Source organism: Uloborus diversus, chromosome 9, assembly GCF_026930045.1.
Source record: "Uloborus diversus isolate 005 chromosome 9, Udiv.v.3.1, whole genome shotgun sequence".
Taxonomy (NCBI): domain Eukaryota; kingdom Metazoa; phylum Arthropoda; class Arachnida; order Araneae; family Uloboridae; genus Uloborus; species Uloborus diversus.
Window position 1 is genome coordinate 14637199 of NC_072739.1, and position 15885 is coordinate 14653083.

General features: G+C 33.9%; 1 protein-coding gene across 1 annotated transcript; it reads right to left on the reverse strand.

Annotated features, from left to right (window-relative positions):
- Positions 1-575: 575 nt before the first annotated feature.
- LOC129229767 (uncharacterized) lies at positions 576-5425 on the reverse strand. Its single transcript, XM_054864140.1, has 4 exons — positions 5263-5425; positions 4947-5057; positions 4753-4854; positions 576-635 (listed from the first exon to the last, which is right to left on the reverse strand). The coding sequence occupies exons 1-4, from the start codon at positions 5305-5307 to the stop codon at positions 576-578; spliced, it is 318 nt and encodes a 105-aa protein (XP_054720115.1). The 5' UTR covers positions 5308-5425.
- Between the last annotated feature and the right edge of the window lie 10460 nt (positions 5426-15885).

The following is a 15885-nucleotide window of genomic DNA, read 5'->3' on the forward strand; positions in this document are numbered from 1 at the left end:
TTTATACTTATTGTTATTTTACTTTTATGGGTAAGGAAGAAGCTCGATTTTTAATCACGTCAAAGCAATGTGTTTTGACTTACTTCAGTTAACACAGAAAACGAATGAAAGTAGCGATTGTTTCTCACAATTATTACTGACCCAAGCAACGCCGGGTATTTTTGCTAGTTACACATAAAAGGATAAATGCGCTATCAATCGCTACTATCTTATAATTATTACATAACTTTATATATATGGTTAAGATATGTGTAATTTAGCTCCTGTATACTCTCTCTCTCTCAAAAAAAAAAAAAAAAAACATTTAAAAAAAACTAGTTACATATTTTTTAATTTGTCTTAGTATAAATTACGGATAGTGAGACTTCTATTAAAATGTATTGGAACTGGAGAAAGTTATTGGAGAAAATTCTTAAGTCAATGAAGAACTTAATAAGGTTTTCATAAAATGTTTCTAACAGACAGTGATGTTTTATTTTTTACGATTAACTAGTTATAATTAAATGAGAAAATTCAATATCTTGGAGTTGGTAGCTACTGAAAGGAACCAATTTCCTGTGGTGATTAATCTCGCATCAGATAAGAACTGAAGATTTGACGTACAGTTTGAAACTTGTTTTTAAATTCCTGGAATACTGTAACAACACCTGTTTAATATTATAATATCTATACTTGTCAACCAAATTTAATACAAAACTTTGCCGGTATATCTGTACTATATTTTGTGCAATGAACTATTTGTATCTGGTTATTGGCCCACGAGTCTCGAGAAAGTTTAACAAGAAGTTCTGTCTAGAACTAAACGAGCCTACTTTCCCGTATACCAATATCGACTTTCTAGTATCTGATCAGTATTCTCAAAATTAGCTAAAATCGTAAATTATTTCAAACATATTTTTTACTATTTTAAGCTCATTTGGAGAAATAAAGTATGCCTCGCTCATCTAAAGAATTAGATACGTAAAAAATAAATAAAAGTACAAATAAAATAGCAGCACCTTTTAAACAAAGCAGCTAAATACATTTTTTCCATCAAAAAAAAAAAAAACTTTCAATCGCTTTCAAAAAGGAAAAAAAAAAGAATTCAAATTAAAAACTCATTAAAATAATCACATCCAAAAAAAAAAAATAGTTCGTTTTTCTCCTGTTACCAAAAAAAATTTTAAGAATGAATTAATGTACCTTCAAAAATAAAAAAAAAACAATAAAATGTCAATTTAAAGAAATAATTTTCATTGTCGAAAAAAAAATCGTTTGCGCATATCTTTATGTAGAAACATAAAGGATTTCTCTGCTAAAAAATGAATACATAAATTAAAACTTTAGCTTGAAAATAAAATCAAAACATATTTAAAACAATTATTTCACAGTAAAAACCATGGCTGTGGAGTCAGAGTCGGAGTCCATCTGATTTTGGGACAAAAGAGTTAGATTCGAGAGCCGAAAGTTTTAAATTCAAAGACTCGGAGTTGGAATCGGTCATTTCCTCAAAACGTCCGCAAGTCTGCCAATATTTGCAGAGACGGAAGTAGGGAAATAATGAGAGTTCTGCAACAGGAGGCGGTGTTGCGGTGTTAACACCGCCTCCCCCTCCCACTCTTCCTCCCACCGCCTCCTCCACTTCCTCCCCACCCCCTCCCGACCTTGGGGTTGACCCTCCCCACGACCGGGGCCGCCGCGAGAACCCGTAGAAGGTGACGAGGGTTTTTCCCGCGTTTTAGATATTTTTCCCGCGTTTTCGGACTTAGAATATTTTGAACTTGTTGTCATGGTATCCACAAAGTTTTTACTTTTTGGATGGCAACACTTGTTTGAGTTTCGGTTTTGGAATGGCAACACTTGTTGTCATGACAACCAGAGTTTTTAGTTTTCGGTTGGCAACACTTGTTGCTATGTTTTAACTTATGCGGTGTTTAACGTTCATGGCGCCATCTATTGAGATATTTCCGGACTTTGAATATTTCTGCGAATTTAATTATTTTTATTTTTACAGAGTGTCGCTGCTGGGAATCGAACACCAAAAGGTCTTAGTAGCTGTCAGATTTAGACACGCGCAAACTGACCAAGCTACTAAGACCTGAGTGTAAGCACGTTAATTATCATCTCAATATAATTTTCACATGTGCTAAATGCTCGTGGCGTCATCTATTGAGACTTTGAAGATTTTCCGTGATTTTTTGGACTTGGAATTTTTTTTTTTTTTTTTTTAAATCTTCGTTTTTAGGGAATGGCAAAATGTCGCAACGCGTTTTCGCCTACCCGCGATTTCGCTCGTGAAAGGTTATGGAGCTATTTTTCGCAAAATTAATTTTTTTTGTTTTAAGTTGATGGTCGAAGTTTTGTTTTTAGGGAATGGCAATATGTCACAGTTGTTTGTATAGCTACATGTGTTACTTTTTGACATATCATCCAAAAAGTTACTACTTTTAGGATGGCAATATATATTTTTTTTTATTTACAAAGATACTGGACTTAGTCGAATTTTCCTTGAGTTGGAACTTTAATTAGTGAAGTTTCATAAAAATAAATTTTAGTTTTAAGTTGATGGTCCCACCAAAACCAACCCGGTGTATTAAATCAATACACCCCATCAACTTTTTTTTTTTTTTTAATTAGTCTGCCGATGCATAACAATTCACCTAATTTAGAATACGAATAAGTTACCAAAGAATTTGCCGAATAAAATAGGAACTTTGAAAATATTTTTCGCGATTTTATGGTTTTTGATTATTTTTTTTACGAATCAGTTTATTTTCCAGCATTGGAATATTTTTCAATTTTGTTTATTTTCATACATTTCAGAGTTTGATTATTATTATTATTTTTTTATCATTAAGGTCTTCGATTATTTTTAAGGTCTTTTGGTTATGTTTAAGATCTTTTATTCATTTTTCACGATTTTTTTTTTATACTTAGTCTATTTTTTGACATTTCCAATCTTTAACTATTTTCTTACATTTTTAGTCTTTAACTATTTTCAATCAGTTCACATTTTGACACTAATTTTTTCACGATAAAGATTTTTTTTTTTTTTCAAGAGTTTCATTTAATTTAACACTATTCATAATAAATTTTCCTCAGTGATAAAAAGTAATTCAACTTGTGAAAAACATAACTAATTTTTTTTTTCTTTATCTTAAGATTTCAAGCATTTTTTTTTTTTCAAAAATATAGTTGATATAAGTTATAATTGACCACTTGTAAAACATAAATATAATTCCTCTCCAAATAATACATTTCAAAAAATATGTTTTTGTCATTCACGAGTCTAAATACATTGCAATTTTGCCATCATTCACAAAATATGTGCTTAAATTAAAAATCTTGTTCCCTTCGCTTTATCAACAAAGTGAAACTTAAGCTCTGAACATTGTGGAGAGAGAAGAAAGCGCGATTTCGCTGTTCGTTTGTTTGTATACAAGGGGTTGGGGGAAGGAACGATTTCCACGCCTGACTGACTTTTCGGAAACATGTTTACAAAAGGATTTGTTACAAAGCTTTTGAAAACGGTGAATCGTTTCACTTCTATCTACTCGCGCAAACATTTCTTTAGCATACACTGTTTCTTGAATGAATAATTATTTTAATTGAAAATTTATAATTATTTTAATTGAAAATTTTCTTTTAAAATTAGCAAAAAAAAAATTTTTTCTGAATTGTAAATATTTTTTTCAAAACCGGATAATTTTTTCAAAACAAATAAGTTTCAAAAATAATTTCTCAAACAATTTTTTCTTAAACTTTCAAAAAGTAAACAAATAAATTTTTATATCTTGCGATTTCATTTTTTTTTTTTTTCTTCCGAATTGTAAATAATTTTTTCTCAAACAATTTTCTTATCAATAATATTTTCAAACTTGTAACCAAGCCAATTTTTCTCTCAACTTACAAAAAGTAACCAATTAATTTTTCAAAACGTAAAATTTTTTTTTCTTTTGCAAAATAATTTTTAAACTAACTAATTTTTTTTTTTCTCAAACGAATAAAATAATTCTTCATTAAGCGAAACTTTCTCAAACAAAAATTGTTTTTCACTATGTGAAATAATTTTTCTAACATAATTTTTTAAGGCATACAAAATATTCTAACATGTAAAGTTTTTTCTCTGACTTTGAAAAAAAAAAGTAAACAAATACATTCCCAACTTTTCTCTCATCAATTTCTCAAACTAGTAAACAAAATACATTTTTTTTTTTCCCCAACCTGAAAACACATAAATACATTTTCCCATTGTTTTTCACTATGTGAAATAATTTTTCTAACATAATTTTTTAAAGCATACAAAATATTCTAACATGTAAAGTTTTTTCTCTGACTTTGAAAAAAAAAAAAAAAAAAGTAAACAAATACATTCCCAACTTTTCTCTCATCAATTTCTCAAACTAGTAAACAAAATACATTTTTTTTCCCCAACCTGAAAACACATAAATACATTTTCCCAATCCAAAATGTTTTAAACACATGATACTATGTTTCAGACACTATAATGCAAGTTACGGTAAACTAAAAGTGACAGTATTTTTTTTTTTTTCTTTTCTATTAAACAACACTTATAAATTCTTTTTTTTTAACTTGTAAAAAGATTTTTACTTATGATAAGATTTTTACTTATAACAATCAAAAAGATTTTAATCTGTTACGAAATTTTTTTTTTTTCTATTTCACAATCAAAAAATATTTTTACTTGTAATGACCAATTAAAAGCAGTTAATGTCTGAAATGTAATATCATCGAAATGCAAAATAGACTTACATGAGCAGACTTCGGTTCAGAGGAGACATCAGGAGCGGGCATTGCAGTTTGAGCAACAGGAGCTAGTGCGATACTGGGTCGTGGGACTCCGCTGGATCCAGCCTGTTTTCAAAATAATAAAAATAATAAATACATATTCAACAAAAATACGGTTACATATATGATGACAATAATTAATATGAATTAATACTTACAATTGGTGCAAATCCAGGAGGAGGCATAACAACAGCGGGCTCCAACATGGATGTGGGGACATTTGCCATAATCGCGTCCCATTCCGCTTCATCAACTCCAAAGTCTATGAACTGCAAAAAGAATACATTGGTTATTGGACAATAAATGAAGAACAATTAAAAATGAATTATAAAACTAAATTAAATTAATTAGTTAAGAAAGTAAAGTTAAATTGAATTAAGAATTGTAAATCAATTACTAAGTTAAAGTGAATTAAAGTTAAAATAAATTGCAAAGTTAAAATTAATTACAAATTAAATACAAAATTAAACTTACGTTAGATGCAGAAGAGGAGGTGGTGTTTCCCTTGTTGAATTCCATTAGTGCTATGAATAATTGGTATGATAGTCAATACTTAAAATAAAAAAGCCTAAAAACAGCTTAAACTCCAAAGAAAGGAACGAAAAAGCACAAGGCAAGAGCCAAAGCTAAAGATGAGAACGTCTGGTTATGGCGAAGCAAAACGCAGAAGTGACCAATTTTCGAAATTTTGTTAAGAGTGTGGAAGAAGTGACGTCAATTTAATTAGCCAATGAACTTAAATTCATTAATCAAGACTGTGTGACATTGCTGAATCCCAACCAATAAAGGATCTTTAAAGTGACATCATTGATTCTGACCAATTAAAATTAGTTCACGTTTCTCATACGTCACGACAAATCTTTAGCCCTCTGATCGTCCCGAGGTTATGATTCATTCAAATCTCGTGATTTTGAAGTTCTTATCTTCCTCCCCTTTGACCACTTGTGGTTTTCGAACCACGAGAGTTCCATGATTCACTTATAAGATGAGATCAAAAGACAAACGACGTTGTTGTGGTGAATGCTAAGAGTCACTGTTAGAAAAACGTTTCACAGTAAAGGTTTTAATGACAAATGTTTATTCACAGATAAATTGATGTCATGAAAACTTTAAACAGTAAGATAAAACAAAGATAGACGTTGTGGTCATGAGAAAATGATTACACTATTTAATCAAAAGGGCTACAAGTCCAATGTCCTTACTCTACTACTAAGTATAAAGTGTTTTCGCCAGCCTTTGTAAATCTCACAAGCTTCTCAGTTCTTTTTTTTTTTGTGCTGAATATACGTTTGCAGAAGTTGAGACGCTATGGAATCAAATTGCCCTCTGATGGTAAGCGACATCCCTGACCATATGTTTCATCTTGGAGGTTTAACGTTTACTCTTGTGAATAATTATAAAGACCATACCCGAGTGCACATACGCAAATTTATGCGCGAAAATCCTCACAGTAGAAAACTTCTTGCTACATCGCAAGGTGTTAGTATTAGTGCCAAAGTTTGGCATTACTTCATGCTGGATCTAGAGAGTATCCTGAACGAGCCGGATGAATCCATGAAGGTATTCTGCAAAGACTTATGTGTTTGGAAAAACGAATCCAATGGCCCCATAATGCTACAGAGGATGTTCACGAAGAAAGATGGAAGTCTCCAATTTGTCCCTGAGTGTGTTACCCTTGAACCTCTGCAAGTTTCGGAGTTGTTGAAATATGCTTCGGACGTTAGTTACCTGTTACAGAAATCCCTGCTATCTTACCAGCTGGCAAAACATGCCTCTAAATTGTTAGAAAACTCTCCCCCGGCTTCCTTCTCCCATACAGTCTTGATGGAGACACTATTGCGGTGTCTTCACGAGGAAATATCTCGCAACATCAGAAAACTTTCTGCTGAGAAATGTGACGGCTGCCGCTTCATGATGGGGAACCAGCTAGCTTGTTCGTGTTTAAACTCTGGTTTTGAAACCTTGTTTAGGGACAATGGACTTTTGGCCTATTACTTAATAGACTGGATAAACTTCTCCAAAGTGTTTGTAGATGCATGTAAAAATATCCCTTACTTTGTGAACATTGATGCCAGTTTTTTTGAAAAAATTAATTTTAGTGAAGTATTCAATGCATTGAACGTGTTGTATGTAAAAGATGATCCCTGTAATGTAACGATGGGATATCTATCATAAGTTTTCTTTTGTTATCTGCATGTTTTTTCTGTTATTTTTAGATATTTATGTTTGAATAAACATATATACCGCTGTCTTTAAAATTGTAGGTCGCAAAACTTTCGTTCGAAACATCTAAGCAGTGAAGTTTATTATTTTTTTAACTGTGAACTTAAATGAACTTGCATGTAAAATTTCACAATCGGTTTGGATATCTGACAAGACGATGCGAAAAATCAATTTTGAATATTTTAAAAGTGTGAACATCTATCTGAAAGTACTTTCTTTATTATTTGTAATGTATATGTTTAAATAAATGTGTTTGATTTAATTTCCCTGTTTCGATTTACAAGTATTTTTCATCCTTAACAATTTATTTAATACAATTTCTTTTTTAATCGTTTATGAAAAATATTATATGAATAAAATTATTTAAAGGTTTAGATGAAACAGTAGAATGATAACATTTCGGAAATTTTTTTCCCCTCCCATTGAGTATGTGTAAAGTTCTTATCTTCCTCCCCTTTGACCACTTGTGGTTTTCGAAAGAGAATTCAATGAAGAAAATTTTCTATTTCTTTCTTTATCTGCCAAAACAAGATGGTTCGAATTCATTGAAGTGCAAACACCTCTGCAGATAAGGGGGTAGGATTTTTCAACGAGAGGGGAGATGAGTTTGTTCTCTTATGACTGTGTAAGCGCGATTCACTGATTGGCAAAACCCCTCCTCCCATTATCTAAAGGATATGAATCAGTTCGCAAGGTTGAAATTTAGCCCTGCGCTCTGCAAGAGAAGATTGTACGTTTAAGTGTATGAGAAGACAAGGTGTTGTAAAATTTTTTATATAATGGATCAATTAAAGCATCGATTCGTTGGTTGAAGCGTTAACACTCCACACTTATGAAAGTATTGATTTGATTATAACAAATTCTTTGGAGATGTTTATTTCGGAAATTTGATGTGTTCGCGTTGAACGTATTTCGAAAATTACGCAAAATATGTTTGCTCTTTCGAAGAATGCTGTGGAATATGCTTAGAACGAGACGATGGTACATATATTGAGCTGGAAATTTGAATTAATTAAATGAATAGTGTTAAATTAAATGAAACTCTTGAAAAAAAAAAAAAAATCTTTATCGTGAAAAAATTAGTGTCAAAATGTGAACTGATTGAAAATAGTTAAAGACTAAAAATGTAAGAAAATAGTTAAAGATTGGAAATGTCAAAAAATAAACTAAGTATAAAAAAAAAAATCGTGAAAAATGAATAAAAGATCTTAAACATAACCAAAAGACCTTAAAAATAATCGAAGACCTTAATGATAAAAAAATAATAATAATAATCAAACTCTGAAATGTATGAAAATAAACAAAATTGAAAAATATTCCAATGCTGGAAAATAAACTGATTCGTAAAAAAAATAATCAAAAACCATAAAATCGCGAAAAATATTTTCAAAGTTCCTATTTTATTCGGCAAATTCTTTGGTAACTTATTCGTATTCTAAATTAGGTGAATTGTTATGCATCGGCAGACTAATTAAAAAAAAAAAAAAAAGTTGATGGGGTGTATTGATTTAATACACCGGGTTGGTTTTGGTGGGACCATCAACTTAAAACTAAAATTTATTTTTATGAAACTTCACTAATTAAAGTTCCAACTCAAGGAAAATTCGACTAAGTCCAGTATCTTTGTAAATAAAAAAAAAATATATATTGCCATCCTAAAAGTAGTAACTTTTTGGATGATATGTCAAAAAGTAACACATGTAGCTATACAAACAACTGTGACATATTGCCATTCCCTAAAAACAAAACTTCGACCATCAACTTAAAACAAAAAAAATTAATTTTGCGAAAAATAGCTCCATAACCTTTCACGAGCGAAATCGCGGGTAGGCGAAAACGCGTTGCGACATTTTGCCATTCCCTAAAAACGAAGATTTAAAAAAAAAAAAAAAATTTCCAAGTCCAAAAAATCACGGAAAATCTTCAAAGTCTCAATAGATGACGCCACGAGCATTTAGCACATGTGAAAATTATATTGAGATGATAATTAACGTGCTTACACTCAGGTCTTAGTAGCTTGGTCAGTTTGCGCGTGTCTAAATCTGACAGCTACTAAGACCTTTTGGTGTTCGATTCCCAGCAGCGACACTCTGTAAAAATAAAAATAATTAAATTCGCAGAAATATTCAAAGTCCGGAAATATCTCAATAGATGGCGCCATGAACGTTAAACACCGCATAAGTTAAAACATAGCAACAAGTGTTGCCAACCGAAAACTAAAAACTCTGGTTGTCATGACAACAAGTGTTGCCATTCCAAAACCGAAACTCAAACAAGTGTTGCCATCCAAAAAGTAAAAACTTTGTGGATACCATGACAACAAGTTCAAAATATTCTAAGTCCGAAAACGCGGGAAAAATATCTAAAACGCGGGAAAAACCCTCGTCACCTTCTACGGGTTCTCGCGGCGGCCCCCGTCGTGGGGAGGGTCAACCCCAAGGTCGGGAGGGGGTGGGGAGGAAGTGGAGGAGGCGGTGGGAGGAAGAGTGGGAGGGGGAGGCGGTGTTAACACCGCAACACCGCCTCCTGTTGCAGAACTCTCATTATTTCCCTACTAATAATGTAGCTATCTGTGGTGAAAAAATGGTTAAAATCGGTCCAGTATTTTTGAAGATTACCCCGGAATCCTTACATACGGAAATAGCCATTTATGTATATAGATGAGGATAAAAATCCTAAGAAAACAATAAATGCCATGCTTGCTCCAGAGAAGCTTTGACTCCAAATTTTCATTATGATTGCTATTAATATTGCTGTTGTAAGGCAACGACTTTTTGTAACAATGGGTTTTATATTTAATCATTTAATGGGGAAATTACACGAAATTCACTGTTTTGCATCATAACTTTTTTGAACTAAGTTTCTTAGAAATAAATTATAGCCTATGTTGCTCCCTGATAATATAGCTGTTTGCGGTGAAAAAATGATTAAAATTTGTCCAGTAGTTTTGAAGTTTACCCTGGACATCCTTACATACAGAAGTAGCCATTTATGAATATAGATTAGAAACTCACAAAGTATAAATACATAAGAACTTTAGAGAGTTTAATTAAGCATTTCTACAAATTATGACTTTGGTAATTTGTGGAAGTGAAGTCTGGCCTCCTGCTCGAGTCACTTCTGGCAATGTTAAGACAAGTTCATTTGTTTTTTTATGATTGCTATATTCAGTGCTATGGAAGGCAGTTTCGACGGCGGCAAAATGCATGCTAAGAGTTATAGTATATACTATAAGTTTTTTGAGCAATCACGATTGCTTATTGTTCTCACTTGACCGTTTTTGAGGTCTGTGCCATTTTCAGCTTGAACCAGGGACACCAGCGCCACCGGCCTCCTGCAGGCGCGGCTCCGAGCACTGCCTCCTGGAATCTGTTTCTCCTGGTAGATGGCGTCCATGCTCTACACACACGCGTGCTCATACACACGCATACACACACACACACGCATACACACAAGCCTTTACACACATACACACACGCCTACGTGCATACACACAGGTCTACGCACACACACGGGCCTACACATGTATGCACGCGCGCCCACACATACATGCCTGCACACGGACACACAACTATACACATGTAGCCGCCCAGGAGGAGGGGTAGGCTTGGGGGTACAGGAGCTGTTTCTAGAAACAATAGCCCCCAATGAGTACGGCCCTGTTCCAACTCGTGATTGCGAAAAACATAATTTGAATTCAAAATTTCAGAATTCAAGTTAATTTTTTTTTCTCACTAGTTTGTAACAATTTTGCTCTGATTTAACGAGCTCGTATTTCAGGAAGATTGAGGACTTTCCGCAGCGATGTCCCACTCTGATAGAAGGAGGTTCCAAACAGAAATTTCCCATCATTCTACTACGCGCCCTTCAAGCAAGGGCGCTTACAAGAGTAAATAGAGTGACTGCACTAACACGTCGACACACGATGGAGGTTTTGATACTAAGACACAAGTAATTTATGAAACTGGTAGATATTAACTATCGTAACACGCCTGACTTTAAACCAATTGCTTTAATTTATTTCTCTTATAAGCGCGGTTAGTCGTTATATGGCACTTCTTATGCGTATGTTTATTTTTTAAACCAGAAATGGCAACATGATAAAATTAGAAGGATTGTGGCTGACTCTACCCACTAGACTTCCCTACAGCAACTGTCCGGTAATGAAACTTCCACCCTCATTTCACTGCAAGTCCTTCAGCAATATGGGAAGGGCGCTAACATGAGACAAAGTCACTAAAAGGCTAATTGACAACATTCGCCAAACTGTGTTTTAGTGTAAACAAAGAGAGAAGTAGTTATTAAAGGGGGTAGGTGCATGTCGAGCTAATACGCAACACTTGTGTTTGCAGAAAAGTTTACAGTTGAAACGTTTTGAATTATTAACGATCAGTCACGCGCAGTTTCTATTTGCGAATCAGCTAAACTATTAAAAATATGAATAGAAAATAAACTTAACACGAGTGCTATTAAATGTGTGACTGGAAACGAAGATTTTCGCAACTCACGAGAAAACCACGCGGAAAAAAGAGCACATTACGTTTCATGATACTGTTTTAAAAAATCAGGGGTTTTAGTGACTTTTTTTAGCTAAACGCTTTTAATAATAATAATTCCATTAATCAAAGGCATACATCTTGATGTATAACTTTCATAAAAAAAAGGGTTTATAATTAAGGTTTAAAATTGTTTTATGTGTTTTCATGCAAATGACGTACATAAAGTAATTTTGTCATTATTTTTCACAAGAAAAAGATGTCGGAAAGACTGATTTAATTCTATTCAATTTTTTTTTTTTTTTTGTTGGTCGAAATCAAGTTTTTTTTCTTTTTTTGAAGAAAACAAAGGAAATAATAAGGATTTTGAAGTTGAACAGTCGAAATAGTCAAGTTATCTCAAATAATGATTCACCAGAAAGACTTTTGGACCAAGAACAAAAATGTGTGCAATTCTTAGCAAATTGATTTTCAAAGCATTTTTTGCTAAACAGTCTTTATGTACTTCTTCAAGGGTAGTGCTAAGCGCATTCGGAAGGAACCATTTAATCTGCACCAAACAACAATCCGAAAAGCTACGCAACTTAATCGATTACAACATTGATACCGAGTATTTTATTTCACAAGGCCCGAAGTCAGAAAGTTAAGAGAGACTGATAGTGTAAACCGTACATCAAGCAAACGCGTCCCTTGCCGCTATTAAAATGAATAGTGTCGCGCATACTCTAAGACAACAAAATACGGAGGTAGCTAGTGTCGCCACGAGAAAATTGCCCCGCACCCAAGCGTCATTGAGAACGTTATGCATTAAATACACCAACAGCTCAATCATTTCCAGCCGAGGTCTGCAGTTTCGTGCTTACTAGCACTTATCAGACCGGCATAGTAAAGTAACTGAGCTGGAAATGGAAAACCTCTTAAGAATGCCAAGAGTGTCAAACAAACTGGTAGCTAATACAGAGTTAGCGCAGACCAGACGAGTGACCGAAACAATGGCTATTGGGCGGTAATTTACTGAATAGAGACTGTTATAGTTCAAACAATCGCACAAACTTCAATGTCACAATCTACTGGGAAAAAATTGCATGTTTGGGAAAAACCTAAACTGGCAGCTTTGTGAAGATTACACAGATCCTAGCCACAGCATTACGACTCTGCTAGGCTGGGTTTACGGCTACTGTAGTTTTAATACCTGTTTTTATACTAGATTTCACACGTGATTAATTATTGCTCAAAACTGCGCACATGAAAAAAAAAAAGAAAGAAAAAAAGGTGTTTGCTGCAGCGTGATAGATGCCCCTCAGTAAAACCTCACTGGGGTTACTAAAAAAACCCACTATTTAAAATAAAAAAAAAACTATAGCAACGTACAAAAAAAGAAAAAACCCTCTATTGACCAATTTTGGAAAAGGTAGCTTTTAGGCTGACGGCTTCAGAAATCGCACCGTGTGCAACTTTTTTTTTTTTTTGCTTCATCAAGTATTTGACTTTTTTCTTTATTTTATTTTTTCTACAACACTTGTTGTAATTGATACAACAAAATCGATAAAATAAAATGAATTCTAGTGAACGCGTTAAAGGACTATCGACGATACTAAAAAAAAAAACCCTTTCAAGGAAGTTATTAAAAAATAATTTAATTAAGTATATATATATATATATATATATATATATATATATATATATATATATGTGTGTGTGTGTGTGTGTGTGTGTGTGTGCATTAAATCTGCTTCAAAAGCCAAAGGCCTCCCTAACGACGAATACACTTATTTAATTCGGAATAAGTCATAAGATGAAATGGGAGACAGGCACCAAGTGTTACTTGTTTTTCTTAGCCTTCATAAATGTTGAAAACAGAATACATTGCAAAAAACGTTCACTTTAAAACTTAAGTTATTAAATTCCGAATGGAAGTTGGAAAATGGGGACTATCTGCATTAAAATAAACATAAACCGAAGTCACAAATGCAAAATCATTTACCAACAATGAATGTCGAAAAAGTTTCATATCCTCGAGATAAAACCTATTTATGAGTACCTGAAGATTTTCTGAGATCTTCTATGCAAGCATTCAGCAGTGGCACCGACTGATGAGGTGTCACCGATGGACGACGAGGAAGATTTTTTTACGAAAATATAATGGGGGGGGGGGGGATCATTAAACAATGAATACGACGTTAATATGCGCGACTTTGCAGGAAACTACAGTGTTTTGGGGTTGCAAGGAGCCATTTTTGTTTTTGGCGAAATAGCTTAAGGATGAAATTTAGAATGTAAAGATAGGATGTTTTTTCATCCATGAACTCACTTCGTTTGCATTGAAAAAAGGAGTTTCTTGCAACCCTGAAACACAGGTCTGAGTTCCCTGCAAATTTGTGCCCGTTAAAGTACTAATATCTGCTATTTTTTTTGGCGCAAAGATGATATTTAGTTCTTATTATGGAGAAAATATTTTTGCACTTTTGCGTGATAATATATTTACAATGTATATCAGTATGGTGAAATTTGTTCTTTTGTTCTTTAAAAAAAAAATTCGTTGCAAATAGATTCTGCGTAAAAACACTTTAATCCATAAAAAAAGAAATGGTGATCAGGATGTGGAAATAAAGATAATGATTGTATGGCCGATATCCACCAGTACACTTACCATAAAGATTACTTACAGCGTATAACGTTAATATCAACCTTAAACTATGCAAACCACAAACGTTTTGTAACTATGACAACGGAAATTTCACTCTCAAAATAACTATTAAAAACAACAATCGTCATGGTAATCTGAAAAATCAGAGCAACATCAACCATCAACTTTCGTCAATTGAGGACAACAATATCAATTCATGTTTGCTCAGGAAAAAAAAAACCATCAAATAAAACTGTTTGTCGGTCAAATAATGGTTCTAAAAGAAAAACAAGTTTTTGTGCGTCCTGCTAAGTTTTAGTTTTCAAACTTGATTGATTAAACTTTGAAATTCGCATTTTAAGTACTTCTAAAGCTATTTTCTCGAAATGGAAGATATCGACGACTTAGCGAGCTGAACATTTCGCGAATTTTATCTGAACAGAACGAAAAGTTGAATATATAAAAAGTTGAAATATTTCGCGATTTCAAAGTGAATCTTCACAATGCTTCCAGGTTGGGTTTGTTCCAACTTTTCGTTGAACAACACAGTTCGGAAAAGGCGAATTTAAGTTTGTTCAGCATTCAATCGCTAAATTATGCATTTGCGATAAAACAACCTTATTGAAACTGCCCTTCAACGATTAAGGAAGAGCAGTTACATGACACTAGTTAAGCAGCAACATTTCGACAGTAATTAAGGAATGTGTTTCTAGTACAAATACAGAACACACAATGTTATTAAACTGGTAGTTTTGAAATAACTCGAATCATATTACATTTGCAGAAATGTTAACACGTGGAAATATTTAGGCATTTATAACCTGCTGTTTCAACAAATCTAAAGAATTACATGAAATACACCGCCAGCTCAGTCATTTCCAGCCGAGGACTGCAGTTTCGTGCTTATTAGCACTCATCAGCCCGGCATAGGAAAGTGACTGAGCTGGAGATGGAAAACCTCTTAAGGAAGCCAAGAGTGCACAACAAACTGGTAGCTAATATAGAATTAGCGCAGACCAGACGAGTGACCGAAGCAATGGTTCGGTTCAACTCGAGGATTGAAGGCAAAGGCAAGGTATATTCAGTATATTACCGCCCAATAACCAGGGCTAAAGCAGAATTACATGAAATACACCGCCAGCTCAGTCATTTCCAGCCGAGGACTGCAGTTTCGTGCTTATTAGCACTCATCAGCCCGGCATAGGAAAGTGACTGAGCTGGAGATGGAAAACCTCTTAAGGAAGCCAAGAGTGCACAACAAACTGGTAGCTAATATAGAATTAGCGCAGACCAGACGAGTGACCGAAGCAATGGTTCGGTTCAACTCGAGGATTGAAGGCAAAGTATATTCAGTAAATTACCGCCCAATAACCAGGGCTAAAGCAGAATTACATGAAATACACCGCCAGCTCAGTCATTTCCAGCCGAGGACTGCAGTTTCGTGCTTATTAGCACTCATCAGCCCGGCATAGGAAAGTGACTGAGCTGGAGATGGAAAACCTCTTAAGGAAGCCAAGAGTGCACAACAAACTGGTAGCTAATATAGAATTAGCGCAGACCAGACGAGTGACCGAAGCAATGGTTCGGTTCAACTCGAGGATTGAAGGCAAAGGCAAGGTATATTCAGTAAATTACCGCCCAATAACCAGGGCTAAAGCTTTCGGCTAAACCCGGCATAGGAAAGCTCACTTTCCTATGCCGGGCTGATGAGTGCTAATAAGCACGAAACTGCAGTCCTCGGCTGGAAATGAC

What these genes read in the sequence shown, in the direction of transcription:
- LOC129229767 (XM_054864140.1), bottom strand. Translation starts at nt 5,307, where the DNA reads ATGGAATTCAACAAGGGAAACACCACCTCCTCTTCTGCATCTAAC. An exon ending in CCTCCTCTTCTGCATCTAAC is followed by an intron (nt 5,058 to 5,262) that starts GTAAGTTTAATT and finishes TTCTTTTTGCAG; the next exon opens with TTCATAGACTTTGGAGTTGA. An exon ending in CTGAACCGAAGTCTGCTCAT is followed by an intron (nt 636 to 4,752) that starts GTAAGTCTATTT and finishes GTGTTGTTACAG; the next exon opens with TATTCCAGGAATTTAAAAAC.